At 41.9% G+C, this 20,273-nt stretch overlaps 1 protein-coding gene across 2 annotated transcripts in view; it reads left to right on the top strand.

Moving 5' to 3' along the window:
* LOC126469803 (MAM and LDL-receptor class A domain-containing protein 1-like) overlaps nt 1-20,273 on the top strand; it is a 1,070,274-nt gene that overhangs the window by 793,511 nt on the left and 256,490 nt on the right. For both annotated transcript variants that reach the window (XM_050097061.1, XM_050097062.1), the window contains exon 7: nt 2,144-2,270. In XM_050097061.1, the coding sequence (XP_049953018.1) occupies nt 2,144-2,270 (127 nt within the window). The remainder of the gene's footprint in view (nt 1-2,143; nt 2,271-20,273) is intronic.

Genomic DNA, 20,273 nt, shown 5'->3' with positions numbered 1-20,273 from the left:
TCGCTTGAGGCGCTGTTGACTAGGCGTCAACGTCAGTTGATGCTAAGATGGTGACCGCTCAACAGAAAGCTTTTTGTGTTATTGAGTACGGCAGAAGTGAATCGACGACAGTTGTTCAGCGTGCATTTCGAACGAAGTATGGTGTTAAACCTCCTGATAGGTGGTGTATTAAACGTTAGTATAAACAGTTTACGGAGAATGGGTGTTTGTGCAAAGGGAAAAGTTCTGGACGGCCGAGAACGAGTGATGAAAACGTAGCACGCATCCAGCAAGCATTTGTTCGCAGCCCAGGAAAATCGACTCGCAGAGCTAGCAGAGAGCTGCAAATTCCACAATCAACTGTATGGAGAGTCCTACGAAATGGTTGGTTATGAAACCTGAACGTCAACTACCCGAGGCGATGGATCGGCCGCCAGGCAGCCCGTGACAGAGCACTTCATCACTGGCCTCCAAGAAGCCCTGATCTTACCCCCTGCGAATTTTTCTTATGGGGGTATGTTAAGGATATGGTGTTTCGGCCACCTCTCCCAGCCACCAGTGATGATTTGAAACGAGAAATAACAGCAGCTATCCAAACTGTTACGCCTGATATGCTACAGAGAGTGTGGAACGAGTTGGAGTATCGGGTTGATATTGCTCGAGTGTCTGGAGGGGGCCATATATGTTTTTGAGTGAAAAAAAAACCTTTTTAAATACTGTTTGTAATGATGTATAACAGAAGGTTATATTATGTTTCTTTCATTAAATACACATTTTTAAAGTTGTGGTATTCTTTTTGAATCACCCTGTATAACGCCCAAGCCGCATGAGGTCCCAAGCGGACTTACTATATCACGACACCAAATGCGAATTACGTGCCGCTGGCTGCATTTTCGACGCACTACCGCTCTCTCGCGTTATTGTGGTTGTTTTCTAGATAGCAATGGCACTGATTTCACAACGTAATTTTAATTCATCATAATCCAGACAAGTTGTACGAAATATTTACAAATTATATAAAAACATTCCTTGTGAATCAGCGTATCTATTAGTTAAAACCGGATCTCAATCAGTACAATAGTTCGTGAGATTAGCCTGCGTAAGCAGACGGACACGAGCAAGCGACTTCAGTGTATATCTATGGGGGTAAGTACTGCTCTTGCGATCGATCGATCCTTTCACCGTGCTGGCAGAACTCGTCGACCGAAGAGTGAAGCAGCGGGTGCCGATTGGATCCAATATCGGACCACCGTGACATTGGCAGTCCGACGTTCCTCGCAATTAACGGAATCGGCTATCCAGACTCACGCAGCCGATTTCACTCTACCCTTGCTTGCCCTCTTGGCGCCCTTATACATCGCGTTACTGCGTGTCTCATTGTTTTACAGTACACTCACGAGGAGGAATTTTTATGAGTATCCTGAATCACTGCACTTCAGCATCTGGAAAGTTCTGAATGCTAAGTCACTACTTAATTCATCATCCAACACTGCATTCTTTATCACCGCGTACTCGGTATAGCACTATATCCAACGTTTTTTGCTGCTTTATTTTCACTATTCTCTCTGCACACACCTTATCAGCACCATTGTATTTTACCTTAAGACGTTATATCAACACTAAAACAGCACAAAAGAACTGCATAATGTTCTTGGACACAGTACCTACATATAAAAAAAAAAAGGTTCAAATGGCTCTGAGCACTATGGGACTTAACATCTATGGTCATCAGTCCCCTAGAACTTACAACTACTTAAACCTAACTAACCTAAGGACATCACACACATCCATGCCCGAGGCAGGATTTGAACCGGCGACCGTAGCAGTCGCGCGGCTCCGGACTGAGCGCCTAGAACCGCTAGACCACCGCGGCCGGCAATTTGGTTTAAAACAACTACTAGCAAATATGCGATCCTGACAGTAACAGGATTAATTTTCTGTCACCTACAAAATAGGGGTGCTAATGATGATAGACATTAGGGACAAACTGTTTTTATAAATGACATGGATTCTTTTATGCTAATTGTCTTACATGAATAGATTCATTTTACGTGCCTATATTAGACTGCTTCACGTCTCTGGTTTTTCTTCACTTTCAATAAATGTATTATCTTTTACGATCAATTTACAACTGCACTAAAATTATCTTTATATTGCCTATCAGGTAATCATTGAAGCTACCCGAGGAAACGGATTTCTTGGAGACATAGCTGTGGATGACGTTGCTCTTAGAAAAGGGGACGACTGCCTCGTCGTACCAGATCAACCCATCACAGCAGCTATACGCCAAGGTATGAAGTTCTTTTACGCTTTGGAAACCGTAAAATTAAAAACTTTTCATAATATCGAATTGTTTTAATCTAACTACGAAGTCTACTGAACTACATATCGAGCTACCTCTTGACACGTTTCAAGGAAGACCATTTACATGTGCAAAAATTAAATATGATAACCAATAACAGATGTTAAAAAAAATTCAACAACGACGTAGATCCTAGCGCTGTGTTTTTTTATAGAGACGTTCATTTTCGTAGTTTCTAAAACATTATCGATGGTTTGTAAGACCCTCTGTTACTCTGACTTTTAGGCTATGTGTGGTTACCATTTTTCCCGGAAAAACAGGCTGATTCAGTATAAGACCGCAGAAATTAATCTTAAAGTAAGAAATGCTTCTCTGACGCAGAAAATATTAGTCCCCTGCAGTAATATTGGCGTAAACATACTTTCGGCATTTCGGTCTTTTCACAATGCCATGTCTTGTATTCTCAGATCACCTTCTTAAATGCTACACTATATCGTACGTGTTATTTACATTGTTGTACGCATAGTCGTATTATTGTACGCATTTATTAACAGTTGGGAATTACTGTTATGTCAGTCTCAATATCGAAATATCTATGTGCTGTCTCTTTCCTTACAACAGCTGTTCTAAATGACGACCAGTAACCTCAAAACACAGTTAACATCGGCAAGTGATAATGTCCCACATTCGCGCAGAAGTTTCTTCGCAACAAATTTCACACCTGTTTCCAGTGCAGCCCACGCAAACTACTGATTTTAGCTATGTCCACATGAGATAATGGAGAGGACTGAGTGCAAGAGACATTGCGGTCGTCTTCCTCCATTTCAGTAACCATGAAATGTACTACTGTGATGATCACGAATACCCACATTGAAGGGAAGAGGCGTTCAGTACTTCTGGAACCCAGTCTTCCTATGCACAAATAGAAGTACACCAGCAGCTTCTCAAGTGAAACAGTTGAAATAGCCCAATTACACACTTGATTACAGACCAAACACAGCCATTTGCGGGGATCCGTGGTTGGTGGTGGACCTCAGTTGTGTATTAGGAGCTTTCGCTTCCCACCTTCGATTGGTGCTAATCGTCACAGTAGAATCCGAAACTATTGCTTCCTCATTAGTAACTGAAAGATGTATAGGAAATATGGGCGAGTAACGTACTGCTGCCAAAACTTCCAGCACTGATGGGGTCGTGGTCGTCATCGTTGTCGGCTACAATTCGATTCCGAGAATGCACAACTTCTTCCTGCATAGAATGATCATTTCAGTTCAACTTGTGGATGTGTTTCCGGTAGCTTCATAGACCAGTCCTGGCAGAAAACATGCGTCCTCACAAATCGCACTGAATTCTTAGAGGACGGAGGAGTTGTGACTGACGGAGCTTTCTTGCTTGTTGCTTGGCCTGTTCATGTCTGCAGCTTTCTATTTCAAACAGGTTGATAGCGGTGGATGTACTGTTCCTCCACAGCAGGCGGTCCACAGCATATTCATTCCATATATGTTTATACCAATCGCCTTCATGATGTGTTTTATCTGCTCCTTAGAGCGCTCCAGAAGGGCTCCATGAAGTCTACTGCCAGAGTAGAGTTCAGTATATACCGAGCGAGGTGGCGCAGTGGCTAGCACAGTGGACTCGCATTCGGGAGGACGACGGTTCAATCCCGCGTCCGACCATCCTGATCTAGGTTTTCTGTGATTTCCCTAAATCGCTCCAGGCAAATGCCGGGATGGTTCCTTTGAAAGGGCACGGCCGAGTTCCTTCCCCGTTCTTGCCTAATCCGATGAGACCGATGACCTCGCTGTCTGGTCTCCTCCCCCAAACAATCCAATTCAAAAGTTCAGTATAAAAGACTTGGTGAGAAAGCCTTGCTACACTCATACGATGAACATGGCGTACCCACCTCAGTCGATTATCGATGATGGTTGCCTTACTGCTGTTTAGATGCGCTTTACGGCCGACTTCCCTCCCCATCCTTCCCTAATCCGATGAGACCGATGACCACGCTGTCTGGTCTCCTTCCCCAAAAACAACCAATATTTCGTTCATAAGGGACGGCATTATGAGGGCTGCGATTGTTGAGCAATACAAATAAAAGTTTGTTTTGCCACTAGGTGTTTAGATGGTTCACACCATCATCTTCAGATGGAGAATTGCTTATTTACGTGGCTGGTGTCGACGAAGAATTGGTGAAAAGACGTCTGTACTCTTCACTAACACCAGCCATGTAAATAAACAATTCTCCGTATGAAGATGATGGTGTGAACCATCAAAACGCATAGTGACAAAATAAACAAGAGAATGACACAGAAACTGTTTTACTTGTCTGCGAAAGAACTTGTCCCTCTTTTACCAGCAGTGCAGCGTATGTCTCTTGAGAAGCGAAGCATTTCTAATGATTGGATAAAAGCACAGGTCATTCCTGTCGTCAAAAAGACGCACAAAACTATAAGCCTATATTTCTGACGTCGGTCTGTTGTAGAATTTTAGAACACGTTTTATGCTCGCGTATTGTGACATTCCTAGAGACCGAAAATCTCCTCTGAAGGAACCAACGTGGGTTCAGGAAACAACGATCGTATCAAACCGAGCTCGTTCTGTTTGTCCAAGAGATACAAAAAGCAATAGCTACAGGCATCCAGGCACATACCATATACGTTGACTTCCGGCAGACATTCGATATCAGACCAACTGTGTGACTGGACTGATTAGTTTGTAGCAAACGGAATACAGCATGTCATTCTGAACGGAGAGAAGTCTTCATATATAAAATTAATTTCGAGCTTGCCCCTGGGAAGTGTTATAGGACCATTACTTTTCACAGTAGATACAAATGAGCTGGTATATAACGTCGTAAGTTCCATGACGCTTTCTACGCATGATGCTGTTGTACACCAAGAAGTCGCGACGCTAAAAAAAAATTAGCGAAAGGAAGGAAGATTTGCAGAGGATCGACGTTTGATGCAGGGAGTGGCAATTGACCCTTACCATGGACAAATGTAACGTATTGCGAATACATAAAGACCCTTCATTGTGTGATTACAAAATTGCAGAACAATCACTGGAAGCAGTTACTTCCATAAAATACCTAGGAGTATGCGTACGGAGAGACTTGAAGTGGATTGATAACATAAAATTAATCGCGAGTAAGGCACATGCCAGACTGAGGTTCATTGGAAGACTCCTCAGGAAATGTTGTCCATCAACAAAGGCAGTAGCTTACAAAACACTCGTTCGACCAATCCATGACTATTACTCGTGAGTTTGGAATCCGCGCCAGGTAAGACTGATACAGAAAGAGAGAAGATCCAAAGAAGGGCAGCACGTTTCGTTACAGGTTCGTCTTAGAGGTGCTCAGACTACTCCAGTGGCAGACGCTGCAAGAGAGGAGATCCGCATCAGGTTATGGACAACTGTTAAAATTCGGAGACCGTACACTCCTAGAAGAGTCGACCATTCTATTGCTTCCTCCAACGTACATCTCACGAAAAGACCAAGAAGATAAAATCAGAGAGAGAGTCGAGACCAGACGGAGGCTTATCAGAAATCGTCCTTCCTGCGAAGCATAAGCGACGGGAACAGGAAAATGGGGACGTGACACTGGTACACAAAGCACCCTCCGCCACACACTGTAAGGTGGTTTGTGGTTTCGTAATATAGATGTAGATGTAAAATGACTCAACACAAAAAACTATACGAGGTTCAATTAGAAATGATTTTAGAAGCCCACAAGTTATGGAATTCGTTTAAAGTACCCAAGTACACCGACAGCATTGCCATTATGCCATAAAAACCTCATTGAAGCTCTATATATCAGCTTCTAAATACGTTATTCGCAATTCATTGTACAGTGGATGGTGAAGGGCACTTTTTAACACTGCACACCTTGCCTTTGCTGTTCCACTCGCTGGAGGAGCAAAGAAAACATGCTTGCCTATGTGCCTCTGTACGTGCCCTTATCTTCCGTATTTCGCAGTTGCTGTTCTTCGGCAGATCGTTGGAGGCAGTAGAAGAATTCTGTATTCTGCCGCAAATACTGGTCCTCAAAACTTCCTCAACAGCGTTCCACGATAATATTGTCTTCTTCCTTTAAAGGATTACCGTCATAGTTTAAGGAGCATTTTCGTAGGGCTCTCGTACTGATTAAACCAACGGCTAAGAAACCTAGCCGCACGTCTCTGAATTGCATCTATATTTTCTTTTAATCCGACCTCGTGGGGATCTCAGACACTCGACCGATGGGTTTGCAAATCCTTCAGCATGTCATGTACTATAAAGGTGTGCTAAATTTTCCCAGAACTCCCTCAGTGAATCATAATCAGTCATTTTCAGCAGAAATGAACTATCAGAGACCATCGAATTGTAAGTCGGACTCTACGAATTATTCGTCAGTCGTCGTGGGCTGTTGTTTCGGGAGGCTTCCGTCTTAGCTGAAGTACAGAAAATATCCACTGTGTGGCGATAGAAAGTAATCCACTCATAGGTGAAAGGGGTTTATTCTCATTGTCATATTGTGACCTCGAGGTCACTAATGCCACAGGATAAATCTCAGCGTCATTCAGAATACTGTTACTTATAATACGTCTTGATTGCAAAATTTTTTTATTCACATGACCGGTTTCGGTTCCTCTAGAACCATCTTCAGACCTGCAACTTCGGTTACAGGAGTAACCCGTCCACACTCAGCAACCTTCACATGCTGCGTCACATTTTAATGTGACGCAGCATGTGACCACCAGCTAACCACTGCGCCAGCACGCCTGTTCCGCAGTACATAATTGTGTAAGGTTATACTAAAAAAAGTGTGTATATATCTCAAAGACGCCCAGTGTTACGGTACAAAGCAACTTCCTCCAGACACGGGTTAGATATAAGGCGCTCACCAATCCGATATTCGTTTATACCCGATATTCGTTCCTGAACACCACCTGCCCGCATCTCGTGGTCGTGTGGTAGCGTTCTCGCTTCCCACGCCCGGGTTACCGGGTTCGATTCCCGGCGGGGTCAGGGATTTTCTCTGCCTCGTGATGGCTGGGTGTTGTGTGCCGTCCTTAGGTTAGTTAGGTTTAAGTAGTTCTAAGTTCTAGGGGACTGATGACCATCGATGTTAAGTCCCATAGTGCTCAGAGCCATTTGAACCATTTTTGAACACCACCTAAACAATGAAATTCCTTTATACCTATTCGTGGACATAAGAGATATATATTACTTAGTGATTTTAACTTTCTTTACAAAGATTTTAGTTTTAACTTCTTGAAAGTTAAGATTTATCAGTTTATCTATTAATTTATGTAGCAATTGTGATACATACAATAGAATTATTACTGTAGAAAATGCTCAAAACAGTGTCTCGCGTCTTAGGAAGCAAGAGGAAACTACCTGGTGAACGTTTTACGTAGTGAAGGCGCCAGACAATCAAATAACCGAAAAGTCAAAGAAAACAGCGAGATACTGAATTTAATTGACAAAAAGAAGGAATAAAAATATTCAGCAAATGAAGCAGGTCAGAGAATCCAAACGCCTAAGAAATGAAACGGTGTGACGTCATAAGCGCGTGACTGCGTGTGAGATCGCTCTCTAAGTTTTCATCTATTTTTAGGTTTCAGATATATATTTTAACTGTTTTTGTGATAATATTTACTATATAAGTGACTTATTAGTGGTTTCTTCATTCACCTCTGCATTTCTTGTGTTGTGGCCTGATATTTGTGAGTGTTTCGTATCGAGCAACTTAACCTCTTACCCGTGTTTACATTCCGCGCTGACCAGTTGCAGCTGTAGCGGCGCATGGAAAGCTAAGTACTAATTAATTGTTTGTGTATAGTAGTTTATTTAGGAACTTTAGTAGTCTTCAACCGGTGTTCTTGGTGTTTTCCGGTGAAATAACTTCAGAAGAAATTTTTGCGAACTGCTTTCAGTTTCGTTACTGTCATTAGACGTTTGATTTTCTTTCTGTGTTAGTATTTTGTTATATTCTCATTTGTTGTTGATTAATACTGTCAATAATAGTAGTTACTTCCCTTGTAGAGCAAGTTTGTCATTATTGTAGTCAGTTTTTAACATCTTCTTATTGTAGTAGCGGAACTTAGATAAAGTTGTTTTCTTGTTTCAATAATTGTAAAATTTTACCATGAGTGAGAAGTGTGGGCTTTGCCGTAGGTTCGTGAGTAGTGGATTGCGGTGTGAGACTTGTTCGAAGTATTTTCACTGGGGGGAATGCAGTGGGGAAGCCAGTGGGCATTCTGGTGAGATCCTCTCCTGGAACTGCAGGTTATGTAGCAAGAGTAAGTTGATAGAGGAGCAGGAGCGTAAGATCTGTGCCCTTCAGGTGCAGTTGAAAAACGCACAGGAGGAGCTAGATAGGATGAGGAGGGAGAAGGGGGTTGGGGAATGGGAGCTGGCTGTTGGCAAGAGATCTGCTAGGAGAAGGAGATTTTCAGATAGTTTTACTATTGGTGTTTGTAATAGATATGACCAACTGTCAGAGTCTAGTGGAGAGGAATCTCTAGTAGCTGTAGATGTAGGAAGTATGCAGCAGACCTCAGCAGTTACGGTGGCTAGGACAGTTGCAAAGTCTAAGAGAAAGAAGAAGGTTCTGCTGTTAGGTAGTTCTCATGGTAGAGGTGTAGGCCAGCAGTTGCAGGAAGTTTTGGGGAGTGAGTACCAGGTCACCAGCATTGTGAAGCCTAATGCAGGATTGGCTCAGGTGACTTTTAACATAGGGGGGTTATGTAGGGATTTTACTAAAGAGGATCAGGTAGTGATTGTGGGTGGGGCTGGTAATAGTATTGATAGGGATGGGGAGTATGACATAGATGGTGACCTGGAAAAGATAGCCACTCAGACTGGCAACACGAATGTGCATTTCGTGGAACTGTTTCAGCGTCACGATCGGCCTCATCTTAATACAGCCGTCAGGCGTAATAACATGAGACTTGGGGGTGCGCTGATGACAGAAGGCATGAGTCACATTTCCGTGGTGTCGGTGGAGTCTATCAGTAGGACGGGTTTCACTAGACATGGCCTGCACCTCAACAGGTATGGGAAGGGGAGGTTGGCAAAACTTATAGGTGACAGCATAGGTGGGGGTGGTGGGATCACTCATGGGAAAATTCCGGTAGTTGTGGGTGTTAGAGCTGTACCTTTTTTAGATTGAAGTCAGCTGATAGGTATTCCTGCTTAAGGGAAGTCTCTCTAACAAAGAAACCACTCTCTACAAAGCTTGGGTATCCGATTAATGAGGGAATTAGTATATTTCATCAAAATATACAAGGTATTAGAGATAAAGTTAGTGAACTGCTTATAGATGTTGACTCTGAAATTATTGGTATATCTGAACACTTCTTAAATAAGGAGATAATTCAGAGGCTTCCTTTACCAGGATACAGGTTGGCTGGCAGCTTTTCTAGGAGCTCTTTGCGGTGTGGGGGAGTAGCCATGTATGTGAAAAACGGTATCCCATTTGAGTCAATTGATGTTTCAAAGTACTGCACTGAAAAGGTGTTTGAATGTTGTGCAGGTGTGGTTAAATTTAGTGGAGCTAAACTTCTTACTGTTGTTATTTATAGATCCCCAGACTCCGATTTCACAACATTTTTGCTAAAGCTAGAGGAGGTTCTTGGTTCACTTTATAGGAAATACAAAAAGTTAGTTATATGTGGTGACTTCAATATTAATTGTATAAGTGATTGTGCAAGGAAAAGGATGCTGGTAGACCTCCTTAATTCATATAATCTTATGCAAACCGTATTCTTTCCAACGAGAGTGCAAGGGAACATTAGAACAACCATAGACAATATTTTTGTTCATTCGTCATTATTAGAAGGGCATTCTGTTAGCAAAAAGGTGAATGGCCTTTCAGATCATGATGCACAAATTTTAAGTCTAAAAGTTTTTTGTGCTGCAACACATGTTAAATATAGTTACCAACGTTTTAGGAAAGCTGATCCAGTTGCTGTACAGACTTTTGTAAACCTTATCAAGGAACAAGAGTGGCAAGATGTTTATAGTGCTGATACAGTAGACGATAAATATAATGCTTTCCTCAAGACTTTTCTCGTGCTCTTTGAAAGTTGCTTTCCGTTAGAACGTTCAAAACAGGGTACTAGCACAAACAGGCAGCCTGGGTGGCTGACTAAAGGGATAAGAATATCTTGTAGAACAAAGTGGCAATTATATCAAAACGTTAGAATCAGTCAAAATCTAAATGCAGCAGCCCATTACAAACAGTATTGTAAGGTGCTTAAAAAAGTTATTAGGAAGGCAAAAAGTATGTGGTATGCAGATAGAATAGCTAAGTCTCAAGATAAAATTAAAACCATATGGTCAGTCGTAAAGGAAGTGGCTGGTCTGCAGAGACAGGTCGAGAATATAGAATCAGTGCGTAGTGGGGATGTCCGTGTTACTGATAAGTCGCATATATGTACAGTACTTAATAATCACTTTCTGAATATAGCAGGTGAACTAAATAGAAACCTAGTCCCAACAGGGAATCATACAGCGCTCTTAGAAAAAAGTGTTCCGAGACTGTTACCTGAAATGCTCCTCCATGATACTGACAAGAGGGAGATTGAGTTAATAATTAAATCACTAAAGACCAAGAACTCTCATGGATATGACGGGGTATCTAGCAGAATACTGAAGTATTGTTCCACGTATGTTAGCTCAGTACTTAGCCATATCTGTAACTTTTCCTTTAGGAGTGGTCGGTTTCCTGACCGATTAAAGTACTCGGTAGTGAAGCCACTTTATAAAAAGGGAGACAGGGATAATGTTGACAATTATAGACCTATTTCTATGCCATCAGTGTTTGCTAAAGTTATTGAGAGGGTTGTATATACAAGGTTACTGCAGCATTTAAATTCACATAATTTGCTGTCAAATGTACAGTTTGGTTTTAGAAACGGTTTAACAACTGAAAATGCTATAGTCTCTTTTCTCTGTGAGGTTTTGGACGGATTAAATAAAAGGTTGCGAACGTTAGGTGTTTTCTTTGATTTAACGAAGGCTTTTGACTGTGTTGACCACAAAATATTACTGCAGAAGTTGGAACATTATGGAGTAAGGGGAGTAGCTTACAATTGGTTCGCCTCCTACTTTAAGAACAGAAAGCAGAAGGTAATCCTCCGCAATATTGAGAGTGGTAATGATGTTCAGTCCCAATGGGGCACTGTTAAATGGGGCTTTCCCCAAGGGTCGGTGCTGGGGCCACTGCTGTTCCTTATTTATGTAAATGATATGCCTTCTAGTAATACAGGTGATTCAAAAATATTTCTGTTTGCTGATGACACCACCTTGGTAGTGAAGGATCTTGTGTGTAATATTGAAACATTATCAAATAATGTAGTTCATGATATAAGTTCGTGGCTTGTGGAAAATAATTTGATGCTAAATCACAGTAAGACTCAGTTTTTACAGTTTCTAACCCACAATTCAACAAGAACTGACATTTTAATCAGACAGGATGGGCATGTTATAAGCGAGACGGAACAGTTCAAGTTCCTAGGCGTACAGATAGATAGTAAGCTGTTGTGGAAAGCCCATGTTCAGGATCTTGTTCAGAAACTAAATGCCGCTTTATTTACCATTAGAACAGTATCTGAAATAAGTGACATTTCAACACGAAAAGTAGTATACTTCGCATATTTTCATACGCTTATGTCATATGGTATTATTTTTTGGGGTAATTCTTCTGATTCAAAAAGGGTATTTTTGGCTCAAAAACGGGCTGTTCGAGCTATGTATGGTGTAAGTTCGAAAACCTCTTGTCGACCCCTATTCAATAGTCTGGGAATTTTGACATTGCCCTCACAGTATGTATTTTCTTTAATGTCGTTTGTTGTTAGCAATATTAGCTTATTCCCAAGAGTTAGCAGCTTTCACTCAGTTAATACTCGGCAGAAATCAAATCTGCATGTGGAATACACTTCCTTGACTCTTGTGCAGAAAGGAGTGCAGTATTCTGCTGCATCCATTTTCAATAAGCTACCACAAGAACTCAAAAATCTTAGCAGTAGCCCAAACACTTTTAAGTCCAAACTGAAGAGTTTCCTCATGGTTCACTCCTTCTATTCTGTCGAGGAGCTCCTGGAAGAGATACAAAATTAAGCAAATTCCAGTGTACATTTTTGATTTTCTTTATTTAAACTAACGACTTGTCGCCTGAATATGTTTCTTATATTTCATTTTATCTGTTTCTACAATCGTGTTATAATTTCATGTATTGACTCGTTCCATGACCATGGAGACTTCTCCTAAATGTGGTCCCACGGAACAATAAATAAATAAATAAATAAAAAATAAAAATAAACATACATTCCACAACACTAAAGTAGGATGTCTACAGGAGAAATGCAAACCAGGTTAGCATGCATGACAGATGTCACTTACAGGGAAGTTAAAGAAACTTTAGGGGTAAAGAGAAACAGGTTTATAGATGAAGGTGAAATAAGAGATATGATAGGCCTACTGCAAGAAGAATTGGATTGTGTACAGAAAGACCAAAATCAAGGCAAAGAACCAGGAGTAGACGAAATTCTCTCAGAACCGTTGAGATACTTGGCGGGGCCGTACACGAATAAATATTACATTTGGTATGCAAGATATACGAGATAGGCGAAATACGCGCAGACTTCAAGGAAAACAATAATTCAAATTATAAAGACGGTAGGTGCTTACGTAAGTGAGAATTACTGGACGATAATTTTAATAAGCCGTCGTTGCAAAATACTGATACAAATTCTTCGCACAAGAATGGAAAGACTGGTATGTCTTGGAGAATATGAGTTTGGGTTCTGCAGAAATGTAAGCACAAGCGTGTAATGCTAACACTACGACATGTCTTAGAAGACCCATTGAAGAAGGCAAACTTACATTATAGCATTTGTACAATTAGTGACCGTTTTCGGAAATAATGAATGAAATGCTCTCGAAAATTCTCAACATAGTAGGGATCAAAATACAGGATGTCAAAGGTAATTTGTAACTTTCACAAAAACCAGATCGCAGCTAAATGAGACAAAGGACGTGAAAGGGAAAAAGTAGTTGAGAAAAGAGTGAAATGGGGTTATAGTCTATACCCTTGGCTCCTCATGTTGGGTGTCAGTTGTGGTTAGAGCACACCACTAGGATGAAACGAAATTCTCGAGACCAACACAGTGAGTAACCACTCGAAATAATAATGCAAACTGATTTAAAATACGGGTACTATCACACAGTGGAAATAATCTTATTTAATTACAGAGGTGTCCCAATTAAGGGGGGTTTACTATCTTTTGGTTCAAAAATTCAATTTTTTTAAATTGCATTTCTGGATCCGTAAAAGTGTTTAGAATCCACCACTGAAACGGTTTTTCCGAATACGGAAAGGAAATGTTTATTATTCGCATTTGAACAAAGAAATGCATCTGCCTGACATCGGCCTCATTGACGCACCAGTTTTTTTCTTTCGGAAGACGAGTGATTGTACCGGTGCATGGGAGGAAATACACAAAATTCAAATGAAAGTCTGAACGCGTGTGTTTGGAGGTTTAAGCCCCCAAGCATTCGCATTCTGGTGCGAAGACTGTGGAGATTGCGACTATGGACGACACCCTGGGACTCTATTCGACGCAGTTCGCCAAGCATTCGGACGACCACAGGATTCAAACAGCCGAAAACCGCTTGTCACCGGATGTACGAGCGGCTCTGGAGCAGCGCAGGATGGCCCAGATCGAGTATACCGCCTACTGGGAGAAAGAAGAAGGACTAGTTTATGGACCCGGAATAGCAGATCTAGTCAAATCTTCAAACGCGTTTCTCTCGAAATGACGTTTTTTTTTATCGCGCAGTATGGTAACTTCAAATCTACTGGACCGATTGGCATGGTTCTTGTTTCCGACGAAGCTAACTGAATTATCTAGGAGTTGTACCACTTTTATTCCGATCCGTCCACTATAAATATTTTTACTTGGCCGACGAAGTCGCTGCACCGATGAAAAAAACCTTATTTTTTTCAAATGGCCGCCATTTTGTTTCCTGTGGTCCAAATAACTTAAGCGAGGTACAGCTCCTAAAGAATCGTATTTACTTCGCAAACGTCAACTCAATTTTGATTTCAGACGAGCCGGCTGACCTGTGACATACCGTGCGTGGAGGTTTACATCGAAATTTTGTTTCATTCCGACGGCACTTCCGCCTTTGCTCTTCGACATATCAGGTCGAAAAAATTCCAGTTTGTAGGGGAAATATCAATAAATATTCTGACCAAATTTGACATTGATATCTATAACATATCCCGAGAAAAAAATTCTCAAAAAACATGCTTTTTGGGAGCAAAGATAGTAAACCTCTCCTTAAGTTTGAAAAAATGATTACCACACCACACACGTAGACATTAATAGGAGCAGGGAGCTTCTAGCTATAAACGGAAACAAATGGTCACTATAAAATTAGATTTATTATCTTTAAACATAATAATTGCCCACTGATATTTGCAAATAAGCATTGACAAGCAAACATTGTGGTCGCTGACTAGTAAAACTCAAGTAAACGTGATTTCCCACTCTCGTATTTTTTCTCTGTGTTGAAACAATAGGGCTCTTACGTATGGAGGAAGGTAGTGAAAGTCTCCCATTTCATGGTTAAATGCTTAAAAAGGCCTGTCAGATGATGTGCACGTAGAGACAGCGAAAAAGCGGGGGCTCTCCCGAAAATGACAGTATGACCCAATCAGGAAGTTATGTTCTGAAAGTTTAAAGTGAACGTTACTCCGCCGAGGCGTAACGAACGTTCATACCTGCCCTGAGATCTCTTCTGTGAAGAATTCCGTGTTTCTTTCGATAGAAAAACACGTGTCCCGTAACCCTCCTGCAGAGCGAGCTGGGGGAACGAGAATGCCAGTCTGGCTACTTGCGGCCACGACCCTGGCCAGAGCTCAAAAGTTTTATAGCGGCAAACTCCTCTTACAAGAACTCTTATCCCATGCATTCAACTTGTAAGCTTTCAGGTTTCGAAAACTCCACCACCGACATAGGAAAAGCAGAAAAACAAACAGTGAAAAGAAAACAGCCACTGCCGACGATAATCCCGATCTGCAATTACAGACTAGTGTAACCGAACGACTAATTGATCAAGGGCATTTGCATATCATCCTCCGAAATGTGCTAGTAGACAGTTTCAGAGGAAAATGGCCACGTTACAACACACCCTTGTTGCGAATTAAAATGGATGCCAATGAAGTTCTACTAGCAGATTTCATTAAAGACATTTTCAACTGGTTTGCTGGCTTTCTTGTTTTTTTTTTTATGCTCATCAACTGATGAGAGATATGACATCGATGACAATTAAACTTAGTACCAAGCGTACCCTCTAATATACCTCAAGCACAAACGTCTGGAGAACATCTCACACTCAGTGATACATACTAATGTAAGGGGAACTTCACTTCAGGAAACACGTAATAAGAAGGGGACACTAGCATTTACAATGTTACACATTCACTATTCGTTGTTCTTGTTTGACGATAGTGCCATTAGAGACTGACAGACACGATCACAGAGATGGGGTGTCATTAATGTCCACACAGACTCAATGTAGTTTGTAATAAATGACCTCTTTCACATCTCTTACTTTATAGGTTTAACTCAGTCATTCAGTGTAAACCATATCGTACTACATAATACCACATAAAATACTATCTACACAGGAAAACTTAAACAAACTTACGCTAAGCGAAAATCACATAGTAATATACACTTAACAGAAAGGTAATCAAATAACAATTACAGAAGCATATTTTCAAAACTATGTACATGTAAAAACTATTATAACCATTCTGTTACCGAGTCATCGTGTAGAAGTACAATTCTATAAACACACAAGAAATCAAATATAGAACTAATTAAAATTTCCTTAATGGATATTAATATTGGCAAATACGTTCCGTAACAAGTCGTCAGCAAACACTTGGGTAGTTGCGGGTGTCATGCAATGTACACGTCAGTAAATGAGTCATTACGAAAAAGTCAAAGGTAATATAGAGAAAACTGGTATCACTACATAGAGATGATGATGTTAAAAGTAATTGTGGCACAGCTGATGGTCTGCAACTAAACTTTTACTTGAGGACTGAATTAAACATATTTATAAGGCCGCATGGCCAGTCCTTTACAAAGTCCTCCTGAAATGTACATGACAGAAAAATACAAATTACAATGCAAAAATTACATCACTATTTTCCTGTACACCACTGTTCATCATATGGTCTGCTTACACCTTCGACAAATGAGAGATAAGTAACAAATTTTCGAGTGCACATAGTTCCAGCCAAATCTTCTCACGGACACGCAATGTGAATCACAAAAATGGCTCTGAGCACTATGGGACTCAACATCTGAGGTCATCAGTCCCCTAGAACTTAGAACTACTTAAACCTAACCGGACCTAAGGACATCACACACATCCATGCCCGAGGCAGGATTCGAACCTGCGACCGTAGCGGTCGCGCGGTTCCAAACTGTAGCGCCTAGAACCGCTTGGCCACTCCGGCCGTCTGTGAAACACAAGCCCACAGTCTGTTTCTTCTGCAAATAACAAGACTCGACTAGAATTAATGTGCCGACTAATACGCAATTTATGTCCACAGCTTACTCCTTATAGTAATTAGTCCATCTCCACCTCACTCACAGCATATAGCAACGCATAGTTGAGAGTTAACAATTCCCAGATCTGACCCGTCTACCAGTGAGCAATTTCAAAAGTTGTCATGACTCACAAATGGTGTCGCAAGTTTCATTAAGCATGTTCATTCACATGACAATAAAGATGATGTCGACAATGACAGCAGTGTTTTACATGTCCTGATTGGCATTACACATCATGAAGTCACACAAGGAGAGTTCATGTTCATGGAAAGTGACGTGATAACGACATGTGTAGTGTGACCTTGTAGTGCTTCAATGTCGATAGAGTGTTTCTCTGGATAGCGTTCCACACAGGTGGTTATGGAAGTCAGGTCGACTATAAGCCTGTGCCTGATGGCTCGTCAGGCTGACAAGAGTTTGATGACCTTTGTATAGCGACGAAGTTGCTGGAAAGAAGGGAGTGGCGGTGGCCATAAATAAGTTAGGCGCCTCATTCATTTTCCGGAGTGGTGTACCGCCTCAAGTGGGGTGAGCCATCCCTCCGGGCCAGAAACAGAGTTGGCAGGGAATCCGGCTACCTGAGGTGGAGCAGGCGCGTGGATGGAATAATGCGCCTGCCCAGTCTCCTGGTCGTCGGGAGGCGGCGTGCGGACGACGAGTCCCCGAACAGCAGGCACGCAACGGGATGTCTCCATAGCCTGCGCCACTGACTCAAAGCCGGATTACCTTCGATCAGGTCAGCTGTGGCTGGCCCAGCTCTTGCCTATAGTCTCCATGTGCTCACTTATCTCACGTTGGACCTAGCTGCCGTTGGACAGTTGTACCACTTAACATTACATATACAATACAGAAATCTAATTCATACATAAAACCATTGCACAGGACAACCACGTGCCCACAATGAAGTGTAATGATAACAAACAAATCATGCAGCAGTAGTGCTAATGATGGCTCTGTGGCCTACAATGAATACAAGAAAAGATAGTTATAATCGAAAGTGTGACATCAGTACTCATTATGACACAAATGAATTAAAGACATTAGCTGCCAATGGGCACTAATTCATATCAGTGGGGCAAGCTGAAAATTTGTGCTGGAATGGGATTCGAACCCAGGTCACCTGCTTACTAGGCAGATGCGCTGACACAGTGATTACCATAACTGCACTAGCTAAACTAGCACATCTCCTGTCAGACCCAACTTCTCACCTCGTACCGCAAACTACTGATGTAGTGCCCATTCAGTGCATATGCACACCAAGCTCGATCTCTTACGGGAACTGTCAAGATGCCTTGAATAATGAGACTAATGAACGGGTGCAAAAATGGTTCAAATGGCTCTGAGCACTATGGGACTTAACATCTGAGGTCATCAGTCCCCTAGAACTTAGAACTACTTAAACCTAACTAACCTAAGGACATCACACACATCCATGCCCGAGGCAGGATTCGAACCTGCGACTGTAGCGGTCGCGCGGTTCCAGACTGAAGCGCCTAGAACCGCTCGGCCACTCCGGCCGGCCGAGCAGGTGCACTACATCTGTAGTGTGTGGTATAAGTTGAGGATTTCAGTCTGACAGGAGTTGCGCTATGGTAGTCGGTGCGGTTGTGGTGGCTATATCTGGATGGTGTAATGAGCAACAGGTCTGCCTAGTAAGCATGAGACGTGCGTTCGAATCCATGTCTGGTACAAATTTTCCACTTGCCCCATTGATAAGAATCAATGTCCACTAGCAGATAACGTTTTTAATTCCTTTGTGTCTTGATTGACAGTACCTGCAGGATCAAAATGGTGTCTGCTCGTTAGGACATTTCCGAAATAACAGACACCACATATTGTACTAATTATGGTTCGGTGGATTCAGTACATAAAGCCAGAAAAACGAGCGAATACTGTGGGGTTAATACTCTCAAATTACTTTGAGTCTGTGATCAGTCTACCACTTTACAAAACACCTAGGGCATGGGGGCATGGTTCTGGGCTCCATAGCCTTGTAAAAGCTTCTAATCCAGATCAGATTCGAAAATTAAGTTCAATTGTTGGCTCTGTGGCCTCAGAAATTTAAGATATATTAAGAATTGATGGTCTTAGGTTATATACGACGTTATTTAACTTATGAACAAACATGACTTGAGATTCCCCCCAGAAAATTTTATTATGAAAAGGTAAGATCCATTAACATTTACGATGAAGTTCAGTGAGAAGGAAATCATGCATTGGTAGGGATGCTCACCGTTAGTAGACATGAATATAGCGGTCAGTAGCTTTCAGTTTCATTCTATAGCTACTGGCGCGCACTAAACTCAATTATTGCGATAGTAGTGTAAGTGATTATACTCCATGATATATGTAGTGGGCGAGAGTCTCGCATTTTCTCTGTTTTTTCCTTTCTTTCCCCGTTTAAGATACAATTTTTTTTAAAAAAAAAAAACATTGTTTTCATAGCACAGTCCTGAAACATACAATGATCACGAACATAAACTCTGCGTTCGAACAGAAGGCCCAACGGTACCGACCGATCGCCGTGTCATATCCTACGTCTAAGTAAGCCTCTTGAGTACCAATTATATTGAAGAGCCAAAGAAACTGTTACACCTGACTAATCTCGTGTAGGGCCCTCGAGAACACACAGAAGTGCCGAAACAAGACGTGGCACGGACTCGATTAATGTCTGAAGTAGTGCTGGAAAGAATTGACACCATGAACCCTGTAAGGCTATCCATATATCAGTAAGGGTACGAGCGAGTGGAGATATCTTCTGAACAGCGCGTTGCAAGGCTTCCCAGATATGCTCAGTAATGTTCATGTCTAGGGAGTGTGGCGGCCAGCGGATGTGTTTAAACTCAGATGAGAGTCCTGCAGCCACTCTGCAGCTATTCTCGACGCGTGGGGTGTCGCATTGTCCTGCTGGAATTGCCCAAGTCCATCGGAATGCACAATGGGTATGAATGGATGCAGGTGATCAGACAGGACGCTTACGTACGTGCCACTTGTCAAAGTCGTATCTAGACTATCAAGGGTCCCATATCACTCCAACTGCACACACCTCACACCATTACAGAGCCTCCACCAGCTTGAACAGTCCCCTGCTAACATGCAGGGTCCATGAATTCATGAGGTTGTCTCCATACACGTATACGTCCATCGGCTCGACACCATTTGAAACGAGACTCGTCCGACAAGCAACATGTTTACAGTCATCAACAGTCCAATGTCGCTGATGACGGGCCCAGGTGAGGCGTAAAGCTTTGTGTCGTGCAGTCATCAAGGGTACACGAGTTGGCCTTCGGGTAAGAAAGCCCATACCTATGATGTTTCGTTGAATTGTTCGCACGCTGACGTTTGTTGATGTCCCACGTTCAAACTCACGTCTT

Source organism: Schistocerca serialis, chromosome 3 (assembly GCF_023864345.2).
Source record: "Schistocerca serialis cubense isolate TAMUIC-IGC-003099 chromosome 3, iqSchSeri2.2, whole genome shotgun sequence".
In the NCBI taxonomy this organism is placed as follows: domain Eukaryota; kingdom Metazoa; phylum Arthropoda; class Insecta; order Orthoptera; family Acrididae; genus Schistocerca; species Schistocerca serialis.
Note: the sequence above shows the minus strand (reverse complement) of the source record. Positions and strands in the feature narration are given on the sequence as shown.